Genomic DNA, 26,599 nt, shown 5'->3' on the forward strand with positions numbered 1-26,599 from the left:
ATGTTGCCCAGGCTGGTCTCAAACTCTTGGGCTCAAGTGATCCTCTCGCTTCAGCCTCCCAAAGCGCTAGGATCATAGGCGTGAGCCACCACACCTGGCCTAATATATCTCACTTCCTGGTATTGTGGATCCTAAAAGCCGTTTCATAGGTACACTTCTGACCCTTGCTCTCTTTCAGAAGAGAAAGAGAAGGCTGAAGACTACCTTCTGGATGTTCTTCTATCACAATTTGGTGTCTCCTGGGTGAATCCTGTCTCCTAACTTGGTTTTAACCACAGTCTGTGAGCTGAAGGCTCCAAATGTATGTCTGAGACCTGGCTCCCCAGCTCTAAAGCCATAGACTCGGCAGACCACTGGCATCACCAGTGGCTGCCAACAGGCACCTTAAACACAACACACCCAAAATAGGTGCCATCAGCAACCCCCGTCTTCCTCCCTCATCCTTCTGGATGTCTCCTCTTCCAATCTAATCAATCTCCAAGTTGAAATGATTCTATTTTGTTTACATCATTCAATCCCACTCTTTCCCCTCTGCTCCTAGTACAATTTCTTCCCTGGACTTGTGCAATCACTTCCTAATAGGCCTATCTGCTTCCAGCCTCACTCCCCAAAGCTGCTAGAGTGCTCTTTATAAACTCTGTGTTTGATGATGTCACTTGTATACTTAAAACCTTTCAGAGGTCCCTCCCACCCCAGGATAAAATCCAAATTCCTCAGGGTTGCATATCAGACCCTATCCAATCCAGACCTCCTATTTCTCTAACTTCAGATATACTCCCTGCCCTCCCACTCCACTTGGCACTCAACACTCCCACCATTCTGCAATTCCTCCATTCCCAAACTCTCCTATCCTTGCCCCCCAACCCCCAGATAGCATTTGCACTGCTCTTCTCTTGGCTCAGGCAGCCCTCCCCTGCCCTTGCCCCTCATCTCCCTCCCCACTGCCACTTGTCCTTCCAGGTCCTGTCCCAGGCCTCTGAGGGGCCTCCCCTGACCTCCCATCTCCACCCCACACCGGTTCACACTCCTGCCACATGCACCGTGCTGCAGTGTAACTGTTCCTATGCTTCTCCCTGAGCCTGTGACCTCCCTATGACAGGTCCTGGGTCCCTCAAATCTGTGCCCAGTATTTGGTCCAGTGCCTGGCAAAATAAACAGTTTCCCTGGGGGAAGAAACTAGGCACAGTGCCATCAGATGGCTGCATCACATTTTCAAGGCCTCTGATGTTCAGGCAGGGAGGTGGACTCTGTGCTACAGTGAGCCACAGTGATAAGAATAAAATGCCATTTTAGGAAAAGTAAACCGGCAGTACCACACAGGTACTGTGAAGGATTTTGGAACACAGGGCAGGTGATGATGAGAGGAGGCCGCTGAGATGGCAGTGCCCTTTGCTGGGGCGGTTAAGAGCAGGAAGGCAGATGCGGGAGCACAGGTGGACTCTGTGCATCTGTGTCTGGATTCTGCATCCACGAGTGCTCTGCACAGGCAATCACAGCAGCAGCTGTGGACTGGCATAGGCACCCAGGGAAGGTGGCACAAACAGGTTCCACCCCCAGGTGGGCACCCCAGGCCTGTGAGTATGCCACCCTCCTGCATCTCAATGAATAAAATACAATCTTATTTGCTAACTGATATGGTTTGGCTGTCCCCACCCAAATCTCATCTTGAATTGTAGCTCCCATAATTCCCATGTGGAAACACACACGTGGAAATTATGGGAGCTACAATTCAAGATGAGGGACCTGGTGGGCGGTAACTGAATCATGGGGGCAGTTTCCCCCATACTGTTCTCTTGGTAGTGAACGAGTCTCACAAGAGCTGATGGTTTTATAAGGGGAAACCCCTTTCACTTGATTCTTTTTTTTTTTTTTTTGAGATGGAGTCTTGCTCTGTCACCATGTAAGAATTGCCTTTCACCTTCAACCATGATTGTGAAGCCTCCTCAGCTACATGGAACTGTGAATCCATTAAACCTCTTTATCTTTATAAATTAGCCAGTCTCAGGTATGTCTTTATCAGCAGCGTGAAAATGGACTAACACACTAACTTTTGTCTCCATCCTAGAAGGCAGCGGATTTAAGGAAGCTATGGATGAACGCCTGTGAAATGAATGAATTCGACCTCAGCAGCTATTCCCTCCTATTCATTGTTGCTTCCCCAAAATGTGGGAAGACGAAGCCAAGCAGGGAAGCTCCTACCTGAATTCTGCCTCCTGAGCTACGGCTCCCGTTCAGAGGACACGTCACCCTCCGCCCCGCTGCTGGCACTGCGGTCTTCTTTTCGGGGAGTGTTTCTTTCCTTGCTTGATTCGGAAGGTCCCTTAGCTCTGGTCTTTTCTTTTCTCTGCTGCTGTTTTTCAAGCTTTGACAGCTGATTAAATAAAAATAAAAAAGAATATTTTACAAACATAAACACATGCCTGTGTATCCCACACACCAGTGACTTCTCAGGTGGGAACCATTGAAAAGGGTTTTTCTGACAACCTGGCAGAACACAGTGGTTCAGATATACCAAATTATACATGGAATGTTTCTCCAACAGGCACCCGAGTCACTGAAACAAATCATTAGTAATAGGAGTAATCACTCTCAGACTTTTCCCCGACCATAGTTCAACCTGGCACACAGTATGAGGGAGTGGCCATGCCACAGCCTTCTTCAACAGCCTTAGAAGAGCTCCATACACGAAGGCTCTTCATCTCTTACTTTTGTCTTTGATAGTTTTCTTCTCATCAAGTTATCTTCTACTTGTTGTTTTCTTTTTTCTTTTCTTTTCTTTTCTTTTTTTTTTTTTTTTTTTGAGACAGGGTCTCACTCTGTTGCCCAGGCTGAGTACAGTGGTGCAATCATGGTCCACTGCAGCCTCAACCTCCTGGGTTCAAGTGATCCTCCCACCTCAACCTCCCAAGTATCTGGGACTACAGTGCATGCCAATTTTTCTGTAGAGACGGGGTTTCACCATGTTGCCCAGGCTGTTCTTGAACTCCTGGGCTCAAGCAATCCACCCATTTCGGCCTCCCAAAATGTTGTGATTACAGGTGTGAGCCACGACACCACACCACTTGTTTTCTAAAGAATGTTCAAAACACGTCAGTCTTTGCTGAAGATTACAGAGAAGGCTATGAAACAAAGTGCATTAAGCACACTGAATACCATCTCAGTTTTCAGTTGGTTTGAGACTGAAGCCACATTCGCCTGCAGCCGAGGCACTGAGTGCTCCCAGCAGGCTGTGTGGTGGCGACACTCAGGGACGCTGGCCACCGGAGCCTTCTCAGGCTCCCACCAGGCCAGCAGGGGACACGCCCCTGATGTCTCACTCAAATGGAACCTGGGCCCACTTCTTCCCTGAATAGTTCTTCAAAGAAAGCATCAGCTGGATGGCTGAAAGAAGCTTCCATCATCTAACACTGAGCAGCAGCCTGGCCACTCCAGGAAAGCCTGCTGAGAAACCCAGCAGAGAAGACTGGCCAAGTTTTGAGCCACGGGATTTTCTTAGACCAAAAAACAAAGAGACAGCAATACCCAGTTTTATCTCCCTCCCAGACCAAGTCTGTGAACTTTTTCTAGTTTACATAAAAAGAAGGAAACTTATTGAAGGGCTGACTTCTCCCTGCTGGTCCCTGCCCCACATCCCAAGACACAAAGACGAGTCACTTCCCCCAATCTGCCAGATCATTTCTTCCACTATGAACAGACTTTGAGTTAACCCTTTGAGAGATGAACAACCAACCAGTAGCTCTCAATTGGGTCCAGGAAATCAAATTTATTAATAATTGACTTACAGTAGTGGTCCCCAACCTTTTTGGCACCAGGGACCGGTTTCATAGAACACAATTTTTCCATAAGATGGGGGGACAGAAGAGGGGATGGTTTCAGGATGAAACTCTTCCATCTCAGAGCATCAGGCATTAGTGAGATTCTCATAAAAAGCGTGCAACCTAGATCCCTCACATGCACAGTTCACAATGGGGTTCTCGCTCCTTTGAGAATCCAATGCCACTGCTGATCTGACAGGAGGCGGAGCTCAGGCGGTAAGGCTCACTCACAGGCTGCTCACCTCCTGCTGTGCAGACTGGTTCCTAACAAGCCATGGGAATTAGTACCGGTCCCTGGCCTGGGGGTTCGGGATCCCTGGCTTATTCTTTCCTACTCCCCATATACCTGAAAAGCTGTAGAATACAGCTAAGTTTGGTTAATATGCTAATTAGATTTTGTGAATGAGGACATCACTTCACCTTTGACTCAGCAACTATCCTCCCAGAAAACTCCCCTGGATAAATTTCCACTTGTGTGCATAGTGGGGGCTTCTAACAACAAGCACTGTAGTGTCATTTGTATTTGCAAAAACCTAGAAACAACCCAAATGTTCATCAACATTAGGAGGACAGATACATGTAATGTGGTCTGGCAATACTGTACAGCAGATCTACATATATCAAAATAGCCAAGTCTTGGCCAGGGGCGGTGGTTCATGCCTGTAATAGCAGCACTTTGGGAGGCCAAGGTGGGCGACTGCTTGAGCTCAGGAGTTTGAGACCAGCCTGGGCAACACAGAGAGACCCTGTCTCTACAAAAACAAAACAAACAAAAAAAAGAGTTAGCCAGGTGTGGTGGCATATGCCTGTAGTCCCAGCTACTGGGAGGCTGAGATGGGAGGACTGCTTGAGCCCAGGGGGTTGAGGCAGCAGTAAGCTGTGATCGCGCCACTGCACTCCAACCTGGGTGACAGAGGAAGACTGTCTCAAAAAAAAATTTTTTTTAATTAAAAAAAAATAGGGAAATCTTGAAAATCATGTTATACAAAACAAATTTAGTTTCAGAAGGCTATATACAGTAGGATTCCACTGACACAAAATAATACTCTATATTGCTAGTGAGCTCATGCAAATACACTATGGCCTAGAAGAATACACGCCAACTTTAACACACTAGTAAACATGGAGGGGAAAGAGGAGAATGGGATCTTAGTGGAATGAATATATACAGGCTTCAACTGTAACTGTCAACTTTATAAGAACAAAACCAGATCTAGAGCAGAGTTACTAATCAGTGCAGTCCACAAAATGCATGTGACACCTGGACCAGCAACAGTAAGATGTTCGTGTCAGAATGTAAATCAACACACAGCTTCCTTCATCAGCAAAGTATTGTGAGAAATTTCTTCTCAACTATGAGCTCCGTGGTGTAGCTGACTTCATTCTGGCACAAAATGAAGGTTGCAGTGAGCCGAGATCACGCCACGGCACTCCAGCCTGGGTGACAGTGAGTGTGCATACACATGTACACACGTCTATAAATACTCAAGAACAGGTCCAAGTTAGATGCTGAGAAAGTACAATTCTAGTTTTAAAAAGTAAGATGCCCTCTCAGTTTTGTTCTTTGTTTCACCATGGCCTGGTAACAAAGAGTTCGTGCAGCAGCACTTTAAGTAGGAATGAATGATCTGGAGAAAAGATGACAAAAAGCTAGCATTTTTAAAATCTGGGAAATGGCCACACAGAGCTGCTTATTATCTAGTTCTCTGTAGTATTATTTTTCCATGGACAAATATTTTTCTCTTTACTATTCTGCCACAGGTTAGGAGGAATTTCCTGCATCTAAAATAACAGACTTCTTTCCTTTTGTCTCTCTTCTGTTGTTAAAATGCTCTTTCTTTGATGAAATGATAAGGACAGTATGCAGGACTCCTTCTGTCTCATTCCCTTTCTTGCGAACTGATTTTGGATTTTGCAATGTGGATATATACCTATTACTACTAAGCTGTATACTTACAATGGTTAAGATAGTAAGTTTTATGTGTATTTTACTATAATTTTAAAAATTAAGCAATTTTGGAAATCATGAAGTCAGCAATCCATGCTAGACTCCCCAATTTCTTTTTGTTTTCTATATTCCTGATTCATAAAATCCAAATATCTGGGAATCGGTGTTCTGCAGTAACTTGTGATAAGCTGCCTTCTGCTGCCAGCAATTGACATTTTATATTCGCATCCATGTGTTCATACTTGCATGTCATACGTGTGTGCAGATGCATACACTGACACACACATATATAAATACTCATGAACAGGTCCAAGTTAGATGCTGAGAAAGCACAATTTTTAAAAAGCAAGATGCCCTCTCAGTTTTGTTTCTCATCTTCAGAGATAAAAAAGAAAAAAAAAAAAAAAAAACGTAAAATGTGAATATCAACAGTCACAAAACTAAATAAACCTCCCTCCTGCTAAGATGTAATCTCGTGCAAGGGCCTTTTTGTGACCCAGCCTGTTCTTCACTTTGTACTCTTTTATGCTATTCAGAACGAGATCCGGAGAGGATGATGGGGACTAACCCCAATTAGCACAGCCTTCTGGAGGTTTCTCAGCTCCTCGTGGTGTCATTCGACGCTGTGCTGAGGCAGAGGCACAGACACCACAGATGCAGAAACGTCCATCTGACCTTCCCCTCCAACCCCGCCCCCTCCCGCCAACTGCCAGCTTTTAAATCACATGTGATAACTATTTAAAAGACAGGCACAGCCCACATTTCTGCCAGCGATGTAATGCTGACTCTCTTACAGTATTTATCTTAAAACAACCCAACCACATATGGCTCCATGCCGCAAATTCAAGTTCTCTGTGAGAACATTGTGAACTAACCTAATAAATTTAAGCCTTTTCTGGAAAAACTTGGAATCCAATGCAGCCAAAATGTGGAATTTACATCTCAAGGCAAGAAAGCAGCTGGATTTTTTTTTAAGGAAACAGATGAGAAAAAAGAAGAAAAGAAACTGGTACTACATATGGGTTTCAAGCAAAATGTCAACAGCTTTCAAATTAAGAGGAGATACATGTCAAGGAGAATATAAACCACTATAGGTCTGTGAACATACGATCTACAAACACTGAAATAGAGTACTTCTGGGTTTTTGTTTGTTTGCTTGTTTTCAATCAACTGGTAAGAAGGCCCACATTGTAAGGGACAGACTGTCCAAACCATGCTGGCTTTATCGCCTTAGAGAGAAACCCAGCCTTCTGAAAGCAGCCCTGGACACACACACACCACTGGGGGCCAGGTGATGGTCCTGTGGTCAGCCTGCACCTCTCACAGTGAAGCTTGGGAACACGGGTGCCAAAAGAGGGGGGATTGGAATATGCAGATCCAGATTCACCCAACTCATGATTAAATCCACTGAAAACATCAGGGATTTTCCTTTTAATGAAGATGTCCAAGCTCTAATTGCACAATCTAAGAATGAACCAGCTGAACATTAATCTTATAATGCCCGATTTCAGGGCCTGCAAACTTAAATGCCTTGAGAGACCAGCCAGGAAGCAAAATGAGTTAAGTGGCCAAGAGTAAGACAACAGGGCAGAGTGGAGCCTGAGGCCACACTGCAAAGGACAAGCTCCACCTAAGGCCTAAGGCCACACTGCAGAGGACAAGCGCCACCAAAGGTATTTTGCACTTTCTTTTCAAACACGTATCTGGAACATAATGTTCATAGGGTGCATGTGTGTCACCTATTAGGGATTCCCACTTAGCATTTCCACCTATGTGACCTTGTTTGCTCTTAACAACCTGATAGCAGTTGAATGATCATCAATGTCCCACAGAGAAGCCACCACCAATTGCCTACACTGCAGCTACTCATAACTCATACTCCCAGCCCCTTCCTCCGTCCCTGCTGGCAGGAGCCTCCTACTTCAGAGGTGGCAATGTCTGGTTCTCCTATTACATGGCATGTGACACAAACCATAGCCAAGAGGACCTGAGGGGACTGCAGAGGGTCTTCAGAAAAAGGCTTCCCTCCCTAATAAACACAGGTGCGAGGAAACACTGCCTTCTTTCCAATCCTTGGCCACAGTCAGGGGAGGAAACGGAGCTTCGGAATGGTGCAGCTCTCAAAACGAGGAGGGGACATCCAGAGGTGCACAGAAGTCTCTGGAGAGCCCTGGCAGGGTTGAGCCGGCTGAACCAGCTTTCCCATTAGGGGAGGCAACCAGGTTCCTTACTGTTTAAGCCACCCTCACGTTATAAGCCACCCTCACGTTATAAGCCACCCTCATGTAGGTTTGTGGCACTTGCAGTTGAAAGCAGAATCTTTCACCACATGCCCATGGACATAAACAAGACAGCGATGCCCAGCAAGGTCATGTGACTTAAGGTTTTGCAGCCTGCTAGTGGCTGAGGGGGACCACACCCAGGCCTCTAGATGCCAAACCCCACATTCTTCCCAGGGAGCAACATGACCTCTCTTGCTTAATCTATTAACTTCACTTAGCAGGTAACTTTTGGGCACTGACTATACCTATTCTAGGTGCCAACGACACAACAGAAAACCAAGCAGAGCCCTCCCTTCCTGAGGCTGACTGTCCACTGGAAAAATAATTGGCAATCCCCACTCACATGAAGCCAGGCCTGCTCTAAGCACTTGATGTGGATTAGGAGTAAAGCAGAGGAACCTGGGGGTGCTTCAAGCCCCCACCATTCTGCCCGGAGCATACAACAAGGCAAGCTGTTGCCCTCTGTAGCCGCACACTTGTCTTCATGGTAGAAAGCACACAGGGACCTCAGGGCCATCTCCATTTGCCAAATTAAAGAGAAACTGGTCCTAACCTTGGTCCAGCTCCTCGGTGGTTTAGCAACAAGCTGCTGCTGGACTCAGTTCGTCCATCCTTTTCTGTCCTGACGGCTGAAGAAGTCAGAGGATCAAATACAATTACCGGCAACAGTTTAACTCAACCAGTAACAAGGCTGGCTAAGAGCAGAGTGGGGAAGCCTCAGAAGTGACACGAGCCTAGTGTTGGCTCTCTGATGTCCCTGGCACTTGGCCTCAGGAAAGGGCCCTTTGTGCCTCTAAGTGGCAGTGGGAGAAGCAGATCAGGGCAAAGGAGTGGAGTCTGACCAACCCGGGCCCACCTGCTGACCCAAGGCAGCCCAGGGCAGGGGAAGCCCTGCAAATGGGACATGGACACTCAGGACCAAGCCCTCAGGTGATGGCCTAAGAATGCAGTCAGCATCCGTACATCCTAGTGGCACCACTGGATGGCCAAAGTATGGGGGGGGTCTCCAGGGCAGGCAAGCCCCAACTTTGGGGAGGGCCAACGAAAGCCGTGCTGGGAGTGGGAGTCAGGTCCTAGTTGGGGGTGAGAAGGCAGGGGCACTCCAGGGACTGGCATCACCCAGGTGTTTACTTCTCACTCCCAGGCATACTGTGGCAGATGGCACATGGAAGGGCAGTGTGTCTGAGCAGAAAACAACACACAGAGATGACTGAAGACAAAGATGTTAGGGCCACACAGGCAAAGGCAGAAGAACAGAGGCCCAGGTGAGAGTGGGGCGACAGGAGGGAAGGGCCGAGTGAAGGGCACCCTGGGCAGAACTGAAGCATTCTTGTCAGGAGTGGCAGGGGAGTTGAGGCAACACCGGTGAAAATCATCATCAAAGACTTGGGACAGGACAGGCACAGCAAGGCAGCAGGGCAGGCTGGAGCAGAGGCATGTGGCAGGAGCCCGAGCCCCCCATTAACTGAGATGGACACAGTGACGTGGCTCGTGTGCTGTGGCACGTGCAGGCCACAGATGAATGACTGAAGAAATGAATGGACAGGACAGGTTTTGTTTGCAAGATCAGGCCAGGCGATAGCCTCAGAGGGTACAGAGGCTCAAGCTTTTATGCCAGTTGAGTAGGAAAACTGAACAGCTCTTCACCAGCACTCAGCGGGCATGGGTGTTGGCAATGGCAGGTGAGGGGCCTGCCTTTGGGGTTGGGGTATCTGTCTCTTAAGCAGGCAGCAGGCCACTGGGAAGAGAAAAACAGAGGCTCTTGGGTGGCCAGTCAAGGTCTGTTTTTCTGTATATGATATGCCCAGGGCAAGGAGAGGGGGTGACTGTGAGGTGCACATGCCCTGAGAAGTGCAAAGCATCAGATCAACAGGGAATCACGATCTGCCTCTATTCCTTCACACACATAGCATCACTCCTGAAGCACCTTTAAAGACAGATCCCTTCACACTGTGGGATGATCCAGGGTGATGATGACACAGAACATGAAATGAATAAGGAAGTTCAGGCTCCCATGGACACTAATGAGCCAGAGGGCGCACCTTGGTGAATAAACTGGAGAGCTGAGCACTTTGTGTCCAGTTGAACTCTAGGCCGCCTGAAGATTCCACTCACTCCAGGGGAAAATCAGACAAGGTGTGCTGCCTGCAACCAGCAGCACTCACTTAGGCTTGAAGGATTAAAACCCAGCCCACAGGAACATGGTGTCTGCTGTTGCCATCACCCCCATATTTCTCTCAGGAACACCCAAGTCTACCAGGCCATTAAGCACTAGATTAAGCTATGAAGGGGTTCTAGAAAACCAATTTATGGGCATGTCCTTTCAGAACACAGGTGCCCAGGAATCCCTGATAGGAAGGATTACTCTAGAGCATGGATGTCCAACCTTTTCGCTTCCCTGGGCCACACTGGAAGAAGAATTGTCTTGGGTCACACATAAAATACACTCACATTAATGATAGTTGATGAACTGCTAAAAAAAAAAAGAGTCTGTGCATAATTTTCATGATATCTGCCACCACAGAGAAGCAAAAATGTTCTTACATTCAAAGGGTTGGACACCGCTGCTCTAGAGTGAGATGGTGATGGTGTTCTAAACTTACTTTCAACATGACTTTGGGGAATGATGGTGAAAAATTACAGCTTCTCATAGACGTCCTAGTTTATTTCTGTGATAAGTCCCACAAAACCCAACTCAACTCAAGACTCATTCTTTGTCTTGGGTCTACAATTTACAAAAAGAGCACCTCCATCCTCAAAGGGCCCAAGCACACAACTTGGAATCTTAAGCTCTTTAAAAAGTCCATTTTCACACTCAGGAAATAAATGACCCCTTAGATTGTGACAATCAATGTGTCCCCTTTGGCATTCTGAGAAATCAAGAACAGATATTATAATTTGCAGATTGCTTCTGAACACAATAGAGGTGAGGTCAGTTAAATGATAGCCCGCCTCATGCCACCCCCAGGCAGCTGTCAGGTTGGGAGGAACGCCAGGTCTCGGGACTCCTGGACAAGCCTTCAGTCGACCTGGTTCCTTGTAGCGCAAACACCTGCACACAGTCTTCTGGTAATTGCCACAGGTCCAGGACAGCACACCCTGTTTCCATTCTTGCTGGACAATGCCAGGTATGGCCCTATCTTTGAGTTACTTTAATGCTGGTTATTTCCTGCCAGACTACTCTGTCCTGCATATGAGCAAAATCTAATTAGAGAGTGAAGCAAATAACAAAAGAACTCAAACCTCATGAAGTCAGTTACTATGATTTTTACAGATCATAGTGTAGATGGAAAAGTTCTGTTCCAACCAAACTCTTACAAAGATTCCAAAAAAGTCTTATGGTACAAGTCATAAAGATCAAATATCTCCTCTGCAATTACTTTTTAAAATGCCACAAGGTAGATTACTCAGCATGCTTGCCCACTCCTGTGGCCCGGCTGATGTCAGGAGGAACGGCTGGAACCAGAGGATGCTGTGCAGAGAGGATGTACCCAGCCAGACTCCGCAGAATTCAAGACATGAATTAAAGGCAAAAGGTAAATGCCCCCATCCATTAGCCCATTAACTCATTTCAATAGCTTTAGAAATTTATCTCCACAATGCTCACTGTCCTAAGTGTTCCATCAACTACCACCAGTAACAAATGCTCTGATTTTTGTCAAGTCACTTATACCATGCTGTGTGATCATTCTGTCACCCTGGAGATAAACACAACCAGCTGTCATTTGGTATTTGCTTAGTTGAATAATGAAGAATTTCAAGACAATGTAAGAGTAAAGCATGCTGTGGAACACAGAAAAATTAAATTAACAATGTGCCCCCTTGGGTTCAGGCTGTTTCTCTGAACTTCATCATGCCTCAGTGTGCTCTGCTGGGTTATAGAAACTTCTGGAAGGCAACTTTCCGCCACTACTGTCCAGATGCAATAAAGCCCAAAAAGGGGCACAGCAGCCTGAGACGCCCACTGCCCTTTGTAGCAAGATGAGACACCTTCGGGAATGGATTATCATGAGAATGATGGAGACTTGCACTCAAACTCAGGGAGAGGACATCGCCATTGGCCAGCATGATGGCCATGTGTCAACTTTGTATAGATTCTCCCCTCAGAATTGGGAATCTCTTGAACTGAAATCCCACAAGTCTGTGACCTTTGGCTCCTCCATTTCTTTCTGCTACTTACAGGCCTGGTAGCAGAGGGTGGGATGGGGAAAGAAGGAGGAGGCAACCTGCAGTGAGCAAATGACATTTACTGGTAAAAATTTGAGGATAGGAATCTGAATCTAATGTGGCATTTTACAAGATCGGTAGAGACCTACATCCATACATTATCTCTAGCTGATACAGACATATTTAAAACGCAATTGGAATTTATATGTGAATAATTTGTTTTCTCAAACTGCAGCTTGATATAATTTCATATTATGTGATAATTCTGAAAGCTGTTTTAAAAAAAATGTCCTTGTGTAATGGAAAACCCAACAGAATATTAAGAGAGGATGTTTCCATAACACACAGTGTAGAGTGTCATTATGTCAGTGGTGGCATTGCATTATTTTTAAATCGACTGGTTGCTTAATAAAAACATTATGAAGCAAAGTGCACACATGGTACCTAATTTTCATACATTATTAACTCTACTTGAGGTTTTTGTAGAATTTTTTTTAATCAAGCAAGCAGGCATCTGTCCCCATCTGAAATTGTGCAAGCTAATTTTATTTTCTAATTCCCCATTGTTTAAAAGAACCCTTTTAAGTATGCAAAAATAAGAAAAGGGACAGTCCAGTTGCCTTTCTATTATTCTTATTACTCTGACTTAGCTAAGTATCTTTGGTCTATTCCTTCCCTGCAGGGGACATGGTGCAACAGCTCCAGCCTTCAGGACCTAGTGGCTGCTTGTTTCAGGCCATAGTGGGATGGGAGAGGCTAGAGGTCAACCCAAGAGTGTTTCCCTATCAGTGTAGCTGCCCTCAAATCCTCTTTGTTAGCTCCCCGCCGCAGACACTGCCAGAGCCCACTGCGTCCCCCAGCCCAGAGGTCACCTGCAGCCGCCATGGACAACTGACCTGCAAGTCCATGGCCTCCTACCTGAGCACCTGCCCCTTTCTGCTTAAGGACACCATGTGGCCACAGGCGGGCACAAGGCCTGAGTATAGGGCAGGCCACAAGTGTCTGGAAGTTAAGGACTCTAGAAGTGGTCCTCAGTCACTGAGAAATGAGACATAGGGTATTAAGAACCCCACCCTCCTCCCGCCCACTGAGTCTACTGAGATGTGTCCCACACAGTCCTCCTGAGGACACCTGGGATGGTTAACATGCTTAGGCTTTCCTCCCCCGGCCTCCCTTCCTAGTCCTCTCTTCCTTCATGGGAGGACCTCCTAGAACAAACCACCTGTACACCTACATCCTTTTACTTGGAGACCTAAACCACAAGCACTTGAAATGCTTTGAAAAAAAACCACATGTTAACATGAGAATTCGTCATGTGTAACTTGCTATCTAGCCCTCTCTTAACCAGATGCCTACACTGGTTTACGTGTCTGCACACTGGAAGGCCGTGGCGGATGTTCAGGATTACTCCCCACCCTGCAAGGCACTGAAAGAGGCTGGAATGGGAAGGAATGATCAAGCAAATTTGGGCATAATCTTGTCACATTTTTATTATATATGCTAATTCTTTGAAAACCAGTACTCCATACGTATGACAAACGATATATTCTAGTAGCCAGGGTTTTGTATTATGTTGCTGTCCATTCCCTAACCCTACTGGGGAACAAGGTGTCGACTGCACCTCTAACACTCCCAGTGCTGAAATCGCCTTTGCTTCACCACACCTATGTCCTGGGTTTTTCCTTCAATAGGGCTAATGGTAAAATGTCAAAGAGAAGACAGAAGTAACCATTTCCCTTTCCACTGAAGGAGATGCACTGACCATGCCCCCATGTACTCCTGGCCTGTGTACCTTTACCATTTTGTAGGCCGTAAACTATTAGAAGGCAAAAGTAACCAGCACCTACTGATTCTACATCCACTTTAGACTTTAGTCAACATCTAGTATCCTGTTGGCACATGTCTGGTTAATAATCATGAACTGTAACAGAGTTTAAGGAGGCACTTAAGCAATTTCAGTGTTGGTATTTAAATGCATAATTGGTAACAGAAAACTGTTCATGAGCATTTTAAACTAACAGTGTTCTTTAAATGATTCAAAATGTTTCTTCAATTTACTAGAGTCTTAAGAAAAAGAGAACCCTTTTTTCCTCTCCCACTTGGTCTATACCTTGTATAAATGCCAAGCAAGCAGATTTGGAACAGTGAAGAATTATAGTACAAAATAACAATAAAACAAGAGAGGAAGACTTGGAACCCAGAAGAGCAGCAGACATGACCTGGGAGAGAGGTGGAGACCAAATTTGGGCAAGACGTGAGCTCAGCAGCCAGGACAGCAAGTGGCCCACACGGGAGCTAGTAAGGCTTCCAGAGAGTGGGTTCCACAGAGGGGCACTGGAGCGAAGGCCTGGGAAACAGAGGCCTGGGAGCAGGAGGAGTAAATCAAGTACTTTCTACAAGGCTTCAAGGAGAAAAGAAAGAGAAGAACACACTCCCAGAAAAGCAAAAAGCTGAACAACAGCAACAAAGATGATAGGATACAACGCAGCTTTGTGGTGCCTAACAGAGAGTTCAGACAATAAATATTGCTTATTGAATCAATTAAATATAATGACATAACAATGATAGAAGAGGGAAAGTAGTAGGGAGTGAAGAGTGTTGAGTCTTCATCTATCTAGTCTACATAGTAGCATGAAAAAATAATTTCAAATTTTAATCAAGAAATAGCAAATGTTCATTATGTAGGAAAAGAGAAAAAATACAAAAAGAAATTGCTTAAAATATGTTCAAACCGGTTGCTTGTGGATAAGAGGACAAGGATTGAGGGCGGAGAACAGGCAGAGAGTGTTATTTTTCATTATACGCCTTCAGGTATTATGTGATGTTGAATTATGTTCATAATACTTTAATAAACAAATTGATTGGAGAAAGAACGCACACACAGTGGATGTGGTTAACAACAGATCAAGTTCTACAGAAAATAAAACTAATGATTCAGAAAAATCAGTGCATGTCATTTTTCTGATACCCAGAGGAAAAGATGATAAGCAGAAAGCAGAAACTGGGAAATTCAACACAGGAAATCCAGTCATCTGTAGGATAGGACCTGTAAAAGGAGGGAGCAGAGCAGATACAGAAAAGCCAATAAGAAAAGACATTACAGAAGGGCAACAATCCTTCATCTCATGGGCTAATGAAACGCTCAGCATATAAGGGAAGGACCGACCCTTAGGGAAATTTAAGAAAGGAGATCCATACCAAGGGCACTCACCTTCCCTTCAACACTACTAAATGCCAGTGGACAGCCAGGACGGTAAACACTGACAAACTACGTGTTGGGTGAATAAAAGACTGCATGACAACAGAGGAATGGACGTAGAGAAGTAAGGAACTCAGTCAACCAAACACCAGGACAGGACAATGTCAACAGAGTCTGAGAGTAAAAGATGGTGACCCAAATATTCTATGTCAACCAAGACATTCCAAAACATGCAAACATTCAGAAAATATAACATCATTCCCATCCTTAAAAAATAAATGAATAAATGACTCATAAAAGAGTTCCAGCCTCTTGAGAATAATAAAGGAAATTATGTTAAGTAATGTAACCAGTAAAATAAGTTATACAAATGCCAAAACTAATTCTTGAATGAGAAAATATAAAATGCAAACAAGAAGGTAATCAAGCTTATCTGGATCTAAAATCCAGATTCACAACCAATTTAAAAATTGTGAATAAATGCAAATGCCTAATGAGCTTGTGGAAAAGAAGAGTTCAACTTTATTAGCAATTAAGTTGATACAAATACAAACAATGAGATATAATTTATGATTCATGAAATGGATAAGGATTAAACAATTACAATACTCAGCCTTTGCAAGGGTTTGAGGAAAGGAACATTTTATGTTGGTGATAAGGAGTATAAATTTGGGCCTTGGGAACGCAATTTGGCAATGCATAGTTTAAAGCACTAAGTATACGCTTGTTATGACCCAGCACTCACACCCCTTAGGATTTATCTTGTGGAAAATAACTGGCTATTAAGCACAAAGATACATGCAAAAGGATGTTCACTGCACTGGTTTTTACAATAGTAAAAACTGTGAAACAACTTAAATGCCAATAAAGAGAGAGTTTACTTTAAAGTATGAAATATTCTGTACAGACTGATTTACCATTTGAGGTGTTGATATGAAAAATAAATGGCTGCAGTAATCAAAAACCACAATTCCCATCTCTTCATCATTAAAAAGCGTATATTTTTGGGAAGAGTGCAACAGTCAGCTCCGAGGGACTGTTTGGCAGTGGAGCAGGTAGAAACTGGAGAGCACACACAGGCCACACCTAGAAGAAAAGACATAGGCAAAAGGACAGCACTAGAGGAAGGGCTCAAATACGAAGTCCAGGCCACCTGCCTAGGGACACAGACATGCGCTAGAAGCTACTCAGAGAGAGAAGGAAGAAGGGGGTTGATGAACGTAGGGGCAGGACAGCGGTCATCCCTGGGCAGGGGCGGGCTATGCAGGGAGGTGGCAGGAGGGCCCTGGGTATGGAAGTCGCTCTGCTTCTTAGGCTGGGAGGCAGCACCTAGGCTGTTTGTGTTGTCGTTATGCTTTTGACTCATGTGTATTACAGATACTCCTTTTCAGCCATCAAATATTAGAAAATAAATTTTTTAAAGCACAGAAGTGATGACACTTCATTTTTAGTCACGGCTTTGCCCAAAGGGTTCTAATGTATGACTTGCTTTCCCACAGAATATCTGAAGAGGAAAAAAACCACTATTGATCACAAATGTACAATTCTCCAGTATGCAGCTTGTCATAGAAAATGAAGTGCTCTTCAAAGGTATTATTATGACACTTCTGCAAATTTAATTGAAATCTCAGCTCTGAATACCCCGGGGCCATGGGTGAGCCTGTTCAGTTTCAGGATCTCAACAGTAGCTCACAAAGAACCAGAAATCGAACGTGTTATCATTGCCATTTACTTCTGAAAAGAAATGTTAGCAAACCACGACAAAACTCTTGTGAACTCTATTTCTGTAGAAGAAAATGCATCTATAAAAGCCTTAGCCATGAGGTGGAAGGATCACTTGAGCCCAGGAGTTCAAGACCAGCCTGGGCAACATGGCAAAACCCCGTCTCTACAAAAAATACAAAAATTCACCAGACGTGGTGGCACATGCCTGTAGTCTCAGCTACTTGAGGGGCTGAGGCAGGAGGATGGTTTGAGCCCAGGAGGTCAAGGCTGCAGTGAGCCGTGACTGCACCACTGCACTCTAGCCTGGGCAACAGAGTGAGACCCTGTCTTAATCAATCAAGCAAGCAAGCAAGCATTGGCCATAGGTTTGGTACAAATAAAACCCAGCTCCCAGGTATCTTTGTCATTAGCCTCAATTCAGTTTCAGGATGCTGTCAGGAACTGTCACTCCTGGGAGGAAGTTTGCTAACAATGAAATTGGAGAATGTATGCAATGCTCAGAGCCATCTTACTATTTTTATTCTCCTGCCTCAAAATATACCTATCACCAGACAGAACCGGGGGACCCACGCAGGGGCTTTTCCTGCCGCAAGAGCACTGCTTTGTGCTCTGAGAAAGCCCTGCTGCTACCCTCAATAGCTGCTCTTGTGAGTTTCCTATGCAAATGAGGCTTCAAAAAGATCTGACAACCTTAGGGCCACATCCCTTTGGTTATTCTACTTCCCCTACTTACAGATTCCTACATCCAGACACTGAAATAGGACTGAGGAGCAACGACCTATTTGGAAGTGAGGCTGGTCCTGGGAGCAACAGCGGCACATCTCCAGGGAGCTGTCAGAATGCAGACTACCAGGCTCCACCCAGACCTGCAGAACCACAATCTGCGTTCTGAGAGATCCTCATGGGACTCCTGTGCACCTTGAACTTTAGGAAGCGCTGGGCTAGAGGGCTTATTTTAAACTGAGGTTTCATAGGGAGCATGGTTTTCAATCAGAGTTCAAGTGGCTTTGAAGATGGGCTGACTCCCATCCCCCAGTCAGACTTTACTGTGCCACTGACCAGAAGCCAAACTCAGGATGATGGCCTCGCCCTATTCCCTACACTCCAGGGGACCTTTTAGCTAGCCCATTCCCCAGGCAGGGCCCTCTTGCTGGCTGAGGGGTCACCAGCACCCAGCAAGTAGACAAGGTAAGCCAAGGAGGCAGGAAGGCCAGGAGGGGCTGACAGGCTCCAAGTCCATGAAGGGGCTGAATACAAATCCCTCCAGGGTCCTACCCATGTCCCTCCCATCCCCTATCCCAACACTCACAATGTTCCTATCACTGCTGCCTTTTCCTCTGGCCCCTTCTCACCTAAGCTTCCTGGAACCCCCTTTCCACAGTGAACAAACCATCTTCTCCATCAGCCTCCCCTCTGCTTCACCCTAGGCCGCCTCTCCCACAAACACCCATCTACCGCTGGGTGAGTGAATGAAGTGTGCTATATCCACATGATGGAAGATTACATGGAAATAAGGACTGAAGTGCTGACACGTGCCACGGCACAGACAAACACCGAAGATGCTCCGCTCTGTGAAAGAAGCCATGCACAAAGGTCACATACTGTGTGTCCTCCTTTACATGGAATGCCCCCAACAGGGAAACCTACAGCTCAGGGCTGCAGAGGATGGGGGAAGGAGAGGGTGACAGCTAAAAACAGGGGTCTTTTCATGGTGATGGTTGCTCAACTCTGCGAATGAACTACAGGTCATGAATTGTGCACTTCACATGTATGGACTGTGTGGCATGTGAATATCTCACTAAAACTCATGACAGAATAACTGTCTCTCTCCACCCAGATCCCTTCCAGGGCTGCCCTCCCCTTCAGGAAAGTCTTCCCAGACCTAGCCTCAAACGGCCCCGCCAGTCTCGTCGCCCACTTCCTCTCACCTTGCATTTTACCCTCCAGGAATTCCAAACCCTCCCCAGCCCCACCACATCATCCTGTTTCCTGCCCAGGCCTACGTTCATGCCTGGGGCTTCTGAGCCACCTCACACTGGTCTTCTCTCAGGGCTGGGCTGAGGCTGCCCTCCAGGTTCCCACTACATAACACCTCACCGCTGGGAGCCGTGGGGGATCCACATTCTGTCATGCAGCTCCAGAGCTCAGGCAGGCCCCTCTGCTGCCACCCATGGGGCCTGCCCAGGCCTCCAGGCATGCAGCCAAGTCCCAGGTCCTACAGCTGCTACCTCACCACAGCACCTGCCAAGAACTGCTCTGTCACTCTGCTCATTCCCCGTGGCCATGGGTCCCAGCACCCAAGAGTCCACCTGTCCTCACAGGCTCTCGGCCAGCCAAGGCCAACAGGTGCCTGGAATGCAAAGATGATAACTCTTCAACTGTCTCCAGCATTCCACTTCCCTTCTCTGGGAAAGATAAAGTCACACACAAAATAAAAAAAATTTAACAAATACAAATTTCACAGAGGTGTGAGATTTGTGGGAGGCACCATGGTGGGAGGCACCAGTCTGCCTACCTGCCCACTCCGCCCCACCTTCTTCTTTGCTCATGGAACTCCTCTTTAGTGGATCATTCTCCACCCAGCCAGGTCCTTCCTACGGGCGCCAGTCTAAACCATCACAGAGCTCATGGGGCTTTCCTCTTGCCGGTGTTGGCTGAGACAAAGTACGTGATGGAATTCTGGCCAATGAACGTGAGAGGAAGTTTGCCAGGGGCTTCCAGGAAAGTCTTAAAAGGGGGCAAGAGATAGGAACGTTCCCTTTTCTGCCTTTGAACATTGTTGTGTGTCTCCACGCAATGCCTGGAAATGTGGTGGTGACTCTAGGACCATGAGGAAAGCCAACACACTTAGAAAAGTAAATGGAAAACCGAAGGAGTCTGAACCCTTGAGGACACTACTGAGCCACTCAGTTGACAGAGCCTGACCTTTTGCACTTGGTTATGTGATCTAATATATGCCCTTATCATTTAGGCCAGTTTATCTTTTGATACCTGTAGCAAAAATATCTGAACTCATAGAATCATTAAGTGTACGAAGCAATAGGTTAAAATCCTTTTCCTCTACAATGGAGCTGCAGCACACATGAATTTGAGGTATGTAAATTCACCTGTAACAATCTCTTATGCTAAATAATTCTCAAACAGATTATTAAACACTGCACCAACAGAATTATATATACAAAACCAAGTGTACTGTAATGTGGATATCAGAGCTGGCTGCAGAAAATAATCTGCTTGGAATACGATCATTTGTTCCTGTGATCGGGCTAGCCATGGGCTCTATTCCACAAATAAAAATTTTAGAAACACAGAATTCCTTGGAACATTCCTGCTTTTGTAAATGCCTTGGACAGGCAGTATAGGTAAGACTGGCTAAGGTTCCTGAAATATACTTATTACTATCATTAGCTTCTATCTCACTGGTATGGAGCCAAGTAGCAGGGACAATAATAGCCAAGATGAGCACAATGGCACCAAAGCATCTAATATAGGGGCTCTAGACTGGAGGCGACTTAGCACTCCTCCTGTCTCCTGCCTTCCCCTGCCCCTCTAGACACTGGCAGTCTCTGGAGATTTTTTTGGTTGCCACAGCTGTTGGCGAACACTACTGGTACCCAGTGGGCAGAGGCCAGAGAAGCTGCTGAGCATCCAACAATGCACAAGACAGCCCCTTACAATAAAGAATGATCTGCCCCAGAATGGCAAGAGTTGTGAGGCTGAGACACTCTGGTCTAAAGTGATATGACTCTTTCCACAAGCCAGACGCACACAAAACTTCTTTTCATCAACTGAATAATGAAATCTTCTGTATTTATTTAGATGTTGTTTCTATGTGTTTTGACTTTTTTTTGTCTTTTTTCCCTCTCTTATGGTGCTGACTTTTCTATGTGTTTTAGGTCCAGAAAAATAAGACAGCGTGTTCAGATTTTCAGAGAAACTGATAGATAAATTTGGGGCATGCTCCAAATCTGCTGTGTCTGAATTATGATTTGCAAAGCACCAGCCTGCCATTTACCTGACGCTTCTACACTGAAGACAGTCCATTCCTTAAAACCATGTTTTGCAGCCCCAGCAGGTCCACCTACCTGCTATGATGTCTCTTATTTCACTCAGCAGGGAAACTGAGTGTGCCCATGATGAACAAGCACAGTCCCCAATAATACAGCTGGATAGTTCATACTCTAGTCATAAAATTGATGCAAATGGTGAATGAGTCAATAAAAAACACATTCCATCTAAGCCAAATGAACCCAACATAAGACTGTAAATCTCCATCAACCAGGCATCAACTCAAGAAAAGCTATCAAACATGATGCAGTATCTTAATACATGTGAACATAAAATCTATTCCCTCCCGCCTCCGCAACCATCTTAGTCTCCTTTACTTAAACTGCAGACGTCCAACTCCATATGCATTGCTCCACTTGGCCCTTGTTCTGCGATCTCTGCCTTTTCAACACTGGCTCCTAGCCAAGTGGCCCGGGCATGTTAGGATTCTGCACAATGCAAAGTGCCTGGTACCACCAGATGGGCAGGGCCCAACTCCCAGGAACCCCATGCCCACAGACTATGGTGCCAATTACGTCTACTGGGGCTGTGAGAACATGCAGCCATGCCAAAGGAAAGGGCATAGGTAGAGGAGAGTTGGGGGTGAGGTCTGAACTTGGACAGCATGTACACTCAAGGAGCCACGAAATCAGATGGGCCAGAGGAGTCCAGCCCACCCCCGATGGTGGCTAGCACAGGCTGACTGGCATCCAGAGCCTGGCTAACCTATGTGGGTCAGAGGAAAACACTGCCAAGGTCCTCATGGAGCCCCAGGGTTGCCCTGACTTAATTCTGGAGAGTGGCCTGAAGAGACTGATGTCTCTCGTCTCCCACACTGCACAGACCCAGGTGTGACCCAGCCACCTGTTCTCTTCTAGGACAGAGCGCAGGGCTGGGGCTGAAGGAGGAATGCCACTGACTACCCAGACCCCACAGCCTCCCATCTGTGTCTCCACAACCACTCCAAAACACCTTCACAGTCTGTAGAATGTTTCTAAAACAAAACTTAAAATAGGAAACAAGCCTGGCTTTGAAAGTGGGAGGAAAAAAAAACTTCCCACAAGAAAACGACCAGGCCCAGACGGTTTTACGGACACATTCTACCAACATTCAAAGAACACATCGTTCTAAGCAGATATGTTCTTCCAAAGCAACAGAAAAAAGAAAGAGATCCTCCCAACTCATTAATTTTATGAGGATAATATTAATTCAATTACAAAACTAAATAGCAATAGAACAAAAAAGGAAAATGATAATCTAAGCTCACTTCTACATAGATACAAAACTCCTAAACAAAGTATTAACAAACTAAAATCTGGCAAAATGATGATATACTATGACCAAATCTGACTTTTGTCAAGAAATGCAAAGAGAGTTTAACATTAGAAAATTAATCACTACATCAACAAGTGAAGAGGGAGGAGGACCATGTGGCTGCCTGAACAAATGAGCATCACTCAGGAGCCACACATGCTAAATGCCCTCAAGAAACTAGGACAGAAAAACAAAACAAACTTGCTCAAACCTGGTAAAAAAGGATTTATTGAAACAAAATAAACTTATAGCAGTCACCATCTGGATGGTGAAACAATAGAAGCATTGTCTCTAAAATTAGGACAGTCTGTTCGTGCCATGTCTGTTAGCATTATACTAAAGTACTCAACAGTGCAGTAAGACAAGAAAAGGAAATAAAAGGCATAGGGGTTATCATGCCAGAAGCAACACTCTCATTATTCTCAGATGGCATGACTATCTACATGGAAATTCCAAATTCGCCAGGCTGGAATTTCCTAACCCTAGCAAGCGGGGGTCGGGGGGCAGGTGGTGTACGGCACTGCAGGAGACTAGGGCATGTTTCATCCTTACTACATCTGCATAAGGCAGACACTCCCAAGGCCACCATTTTAGAGGCCCGTGCTGGGAATGCATTCTTTTCCCTGAGCTATTAATTATTAATATTCCTTACTGGGGAAAGAATTCAGTGATATTTCTCTTATCTGTTTTCAATAATAAGAGAAATATGGCTCTGTCCTGCCCGGCCCTGCCCACAGGCAGCCAGACTTTAAGGTTATCTCCCTTGTTCCCTGAAAATCAGTGTTATCCTGTTCTTAAGGTGCCCAGAGTTCATATTGTTCAAACACACAAGCTCTACAAACAATTTGTGCAGTTAACGCAATCATCACAGGGTCCTGAGGCGACATACATCCTCAGCTTACGAAGATGACGGGATTAAGAGATTAAAGACAGGCATAGGAAATCACAAGAGTATTGACTGGGGAAGTGATAAATGTCCATGAAATCTTCACAATTTATGTACTTCTGCCATGGCTTCAGCTGGTCCCTCCGTTCAGGGTCCCTGACCTCCCACAACACAAATGCAACAGAGATGCATTTGAAGGAAAAAGATTAAAACAGAATAAATTAGACAAATATTTCCTGAAAATCTTATGAAGGTAATTCAGGGGCAAAAGCTAAGTTTATCTTCTCTAAGGAAGGAGGCCTACTTTCGAAAAGATTTTCTGCAGGTAGGTGCAAATGAGCTTACCTAGTTAGTATTAAGTATATTTTATGTCTGATCTACATTTATGTTGTTATGAAATGTTGTCTTAACAGTCAGTACTGGAAAACCAATTGGTCATTTTCCTCCCTACTAAGTGATACACTTTTTCAAAGTTATACTAGAGTCTTAAAAATAAAAATGATTACAGGTATAGCCTGAGTGTGGCATATACTCTACTAGATCTAGTGCTTTACAAACCAGCCATGGTCTTCAGGCAAATCCCAGAAGAAACTCTGACATTATTTACATGTAAGAAACACATCCAAACAGTTCTCCTTTTATACCAGTGAGGCTGATATCCAAGCTCTGAAGAAAATCATTACCTGTTTGTTCTGTAAGGAATCTTAAAAACTGCTCCCCTTACTGCCTCAGGCTTTTAACTGAGTAAATGTGACTGTATTTTGATAAACGGTGATAACAATATCAGACTCAAGAATCAGATTTCTAGAATGTCAACAGATTTTAGTTGCCTAAAATGCCCCATCTCTGACAAAATAAATTATTATGACAAACGACTAAAAATGCCTTGCCACAGAATTACATAAAAGCAAGTGTCTTAAGTCACAGCTACCACGAGAGGCTGGACTGCTGTCACCAAGGGAGGCAGGAGGGGCACGCCCAGCGGGGAAACAGCAGCTGTCCCTCTTCTGCCATGTGTGGCAGCAGTACCACTCGGAGGCTTGACTCACCCCTTGCAGTCTCAGGAACTCTTCATCTGGAGAAAGAGCTGAATCCACAAACTATGCTCTGGTAACCACAAACAACGCCTTTTTCCACAACTTCGGTCCTCAAAATTACTAGGTTTGCCATAATGTGACATTCTACTATTCCCATTTCATGTAAAGGTTCCAGTCATTCCAGCCACTCCAACTGATGGGAGATTTCAGTGGCTAATTCCCAAGACGCCATATTTTAAGGACTCACCTACAAAAACTGGCCTAGGCCAGGCCTTTAGATCTGCACTAATAAGAGGAACTCTGACTAATACACTTTTAGAAAGTAGGGTAGGGGGAGATGTGCAGAAATACATGAATAATCAAGATATATATATCTATGTAAAGACAGGCATACTTTATATATATATATATTTGTGTATATAGAAATATACACAAAAAATAGACAATCCCCAACTTATGAGATTTTTCAACTTTAAGATGGTGTGCAAGTGATAAGCATTCTGTGCACTCCTTGACTTAGGATGAGGTTATATCCTGATAAACCCATTGTAAGTTGAAAACATACGAGGTCAAAAATGCACTTTCGACTTCTGGTATTTCAATTCATTATGGCTTTATCGAAACGAAACCTCATCCTAAGTCTAGGAGCACCTGTACAAAACAGGGAGACCACGCTCCCACAAGGAAGGACAAAGGTCTGTAGCTCTCTGCTCAGGGCAGAAGGTGTGGCAAGTCAGGCTTTTGGTCCAGCCTCCAGCCAAGGCAGAGGACAAAGCTACCACTCCCCCAACATGCCTAACTCTGGATTCTTATATGGGCCAAAGGGAACATAAAATAAGTTCTCCTTAACTTAGAGAGGGCTAATTAATAGCTGTATCTTTCTCTTGAACTACAAGCCAATCTCTTTTTGGGGATGTTATGAACCCAGAGGGGTGTCTGTGTGCATGTATATGCATAACATATTAGATAAAACCATACAAAACTGAAGTATTTGTAATAAAAATGGTCAAAAGGTAGCAAATTCATATGGTTCAACTTAATATAATCTATATAGCATTGCAGAGTACACGTTATCAAAATTATATATTGGCAATAATATAGATGTATTACATAGATGATTGTTGCCCTAAATGCAGCTCTTTGCTCCATAGTTCTAATTTTTCCAAATGTAAATATGTCTCCCCCTCATTATCCTGTACATCCTCCCTCTGGAATCCCAGGCTGTATCATCCCACACAGCCCCACCAAGTGCCAGCACTTGCAGGGATGGCTGCCTCTGGTTGCCACACTGGCCCTTGAAGGTCACTGCCACCTGGAGGTAACACCAGCCTATGGTCATACAGTCCTAGTGCTTTTTTTTCAGAAATATGAAAGAATTCTCCAATTAACTTCACTAATTAATAAAAACAGATCTCCAGCTTTTTATCCAAAATAAATATCTTTAATAAAGTAATATTACTGGAACCTTCAAAGCTCATTGTTCTTCCTGAATATTTTTAAAGAAATAAACCCAAAATTGAGTAGGATAAACTGGTAAAGACTGGTTAAGAAAAACCTAACTCTAATCTTAAATTGAACCTAAAAACATTTGGTTTTCTTTGGCTGTTCCCCAAGAGGCTCCCAAACCCGTTTCCTTTTAAGCCCAGACAGAGCCCATCTTTTGGCTACATTTTCCTAAGTCTTTTTACCTTCTAAATCTTTAATCCTGGACTGTCAAATACCATATTTTTTTTTCCGTTTAAAGGAGAATTCTAACCAATTTCTCCACGTCCACTGGCACCCTCTGTAGACTGAGTTTTTAATCCAGATGCAATGGCTGGTTAATTAGAAGTTCTAGATGATTACATTTAGCTTAAGCTCTAAGTTTTCTGAGGGGATAGTCCAAAAGATTAAAGTAACAAGAACTCTTGCAATCAAAAACCCAAAAGTAAATAAACTGGTTCCATTACAGAAGATGAACCACAGTCGACCTTCGAATAACACAGGTTTGAATTGTGAGAGTCCACTATGTGTAATTTTTTCAATAAATATGCTGGAAAATGTTTTAGAGATATGAGACAATTTGAAAATTTGCAAACTGTGTAGCCTAGAAACAAGGAAAAATTGAGAAAAAGTTAGGTAGGTCATAAATTTACTATGTATAAACTATACATAGATACTAGTCTATTTTTGTCACTTA

General features: G+C 44.7%; 1 protein-coding gene across 2 annotated transcripts in view; it reads right to left on the reverse strand.

Annotated features, from left to right (window-relative positions):
- The window catches only part of DTD1 (D-aminoacyl-tRNA deacylase 1), a 178,545-nt gene that overhangs the window by 11,552 nt on the left and 140,394 nt on the right, over positions 1-26,599 (reverse strand). For both annotated transcript variants that reach the window (XM_005568245.4, XM_045362426.2), the window contains one exon: positions 2,200-2,371. In XM_005568245.4, the coding sequence (XP_005568302.1) occupies positions 2,219-2,371 (153 nt within the window). In that variant the 3' untranslated portion in view covers positions 2,200-2,218. The remainder of the gene's footprint in view (positions 1-2,199; positions 2,372-26,599) is intronic.

Source organism: Macaca fascicularis, chromosome 10 (assembly GCF_037993035.2).
Source record: "Macaca fascicularis isolate 582-1 chromosome 10, T2T-MFA8v1.1".
NCBI lineage: Eukaryota > Metazoa > Chordata > Mammalia > Primates > Cercopithecidae > Macaca > Macaca fascicularis.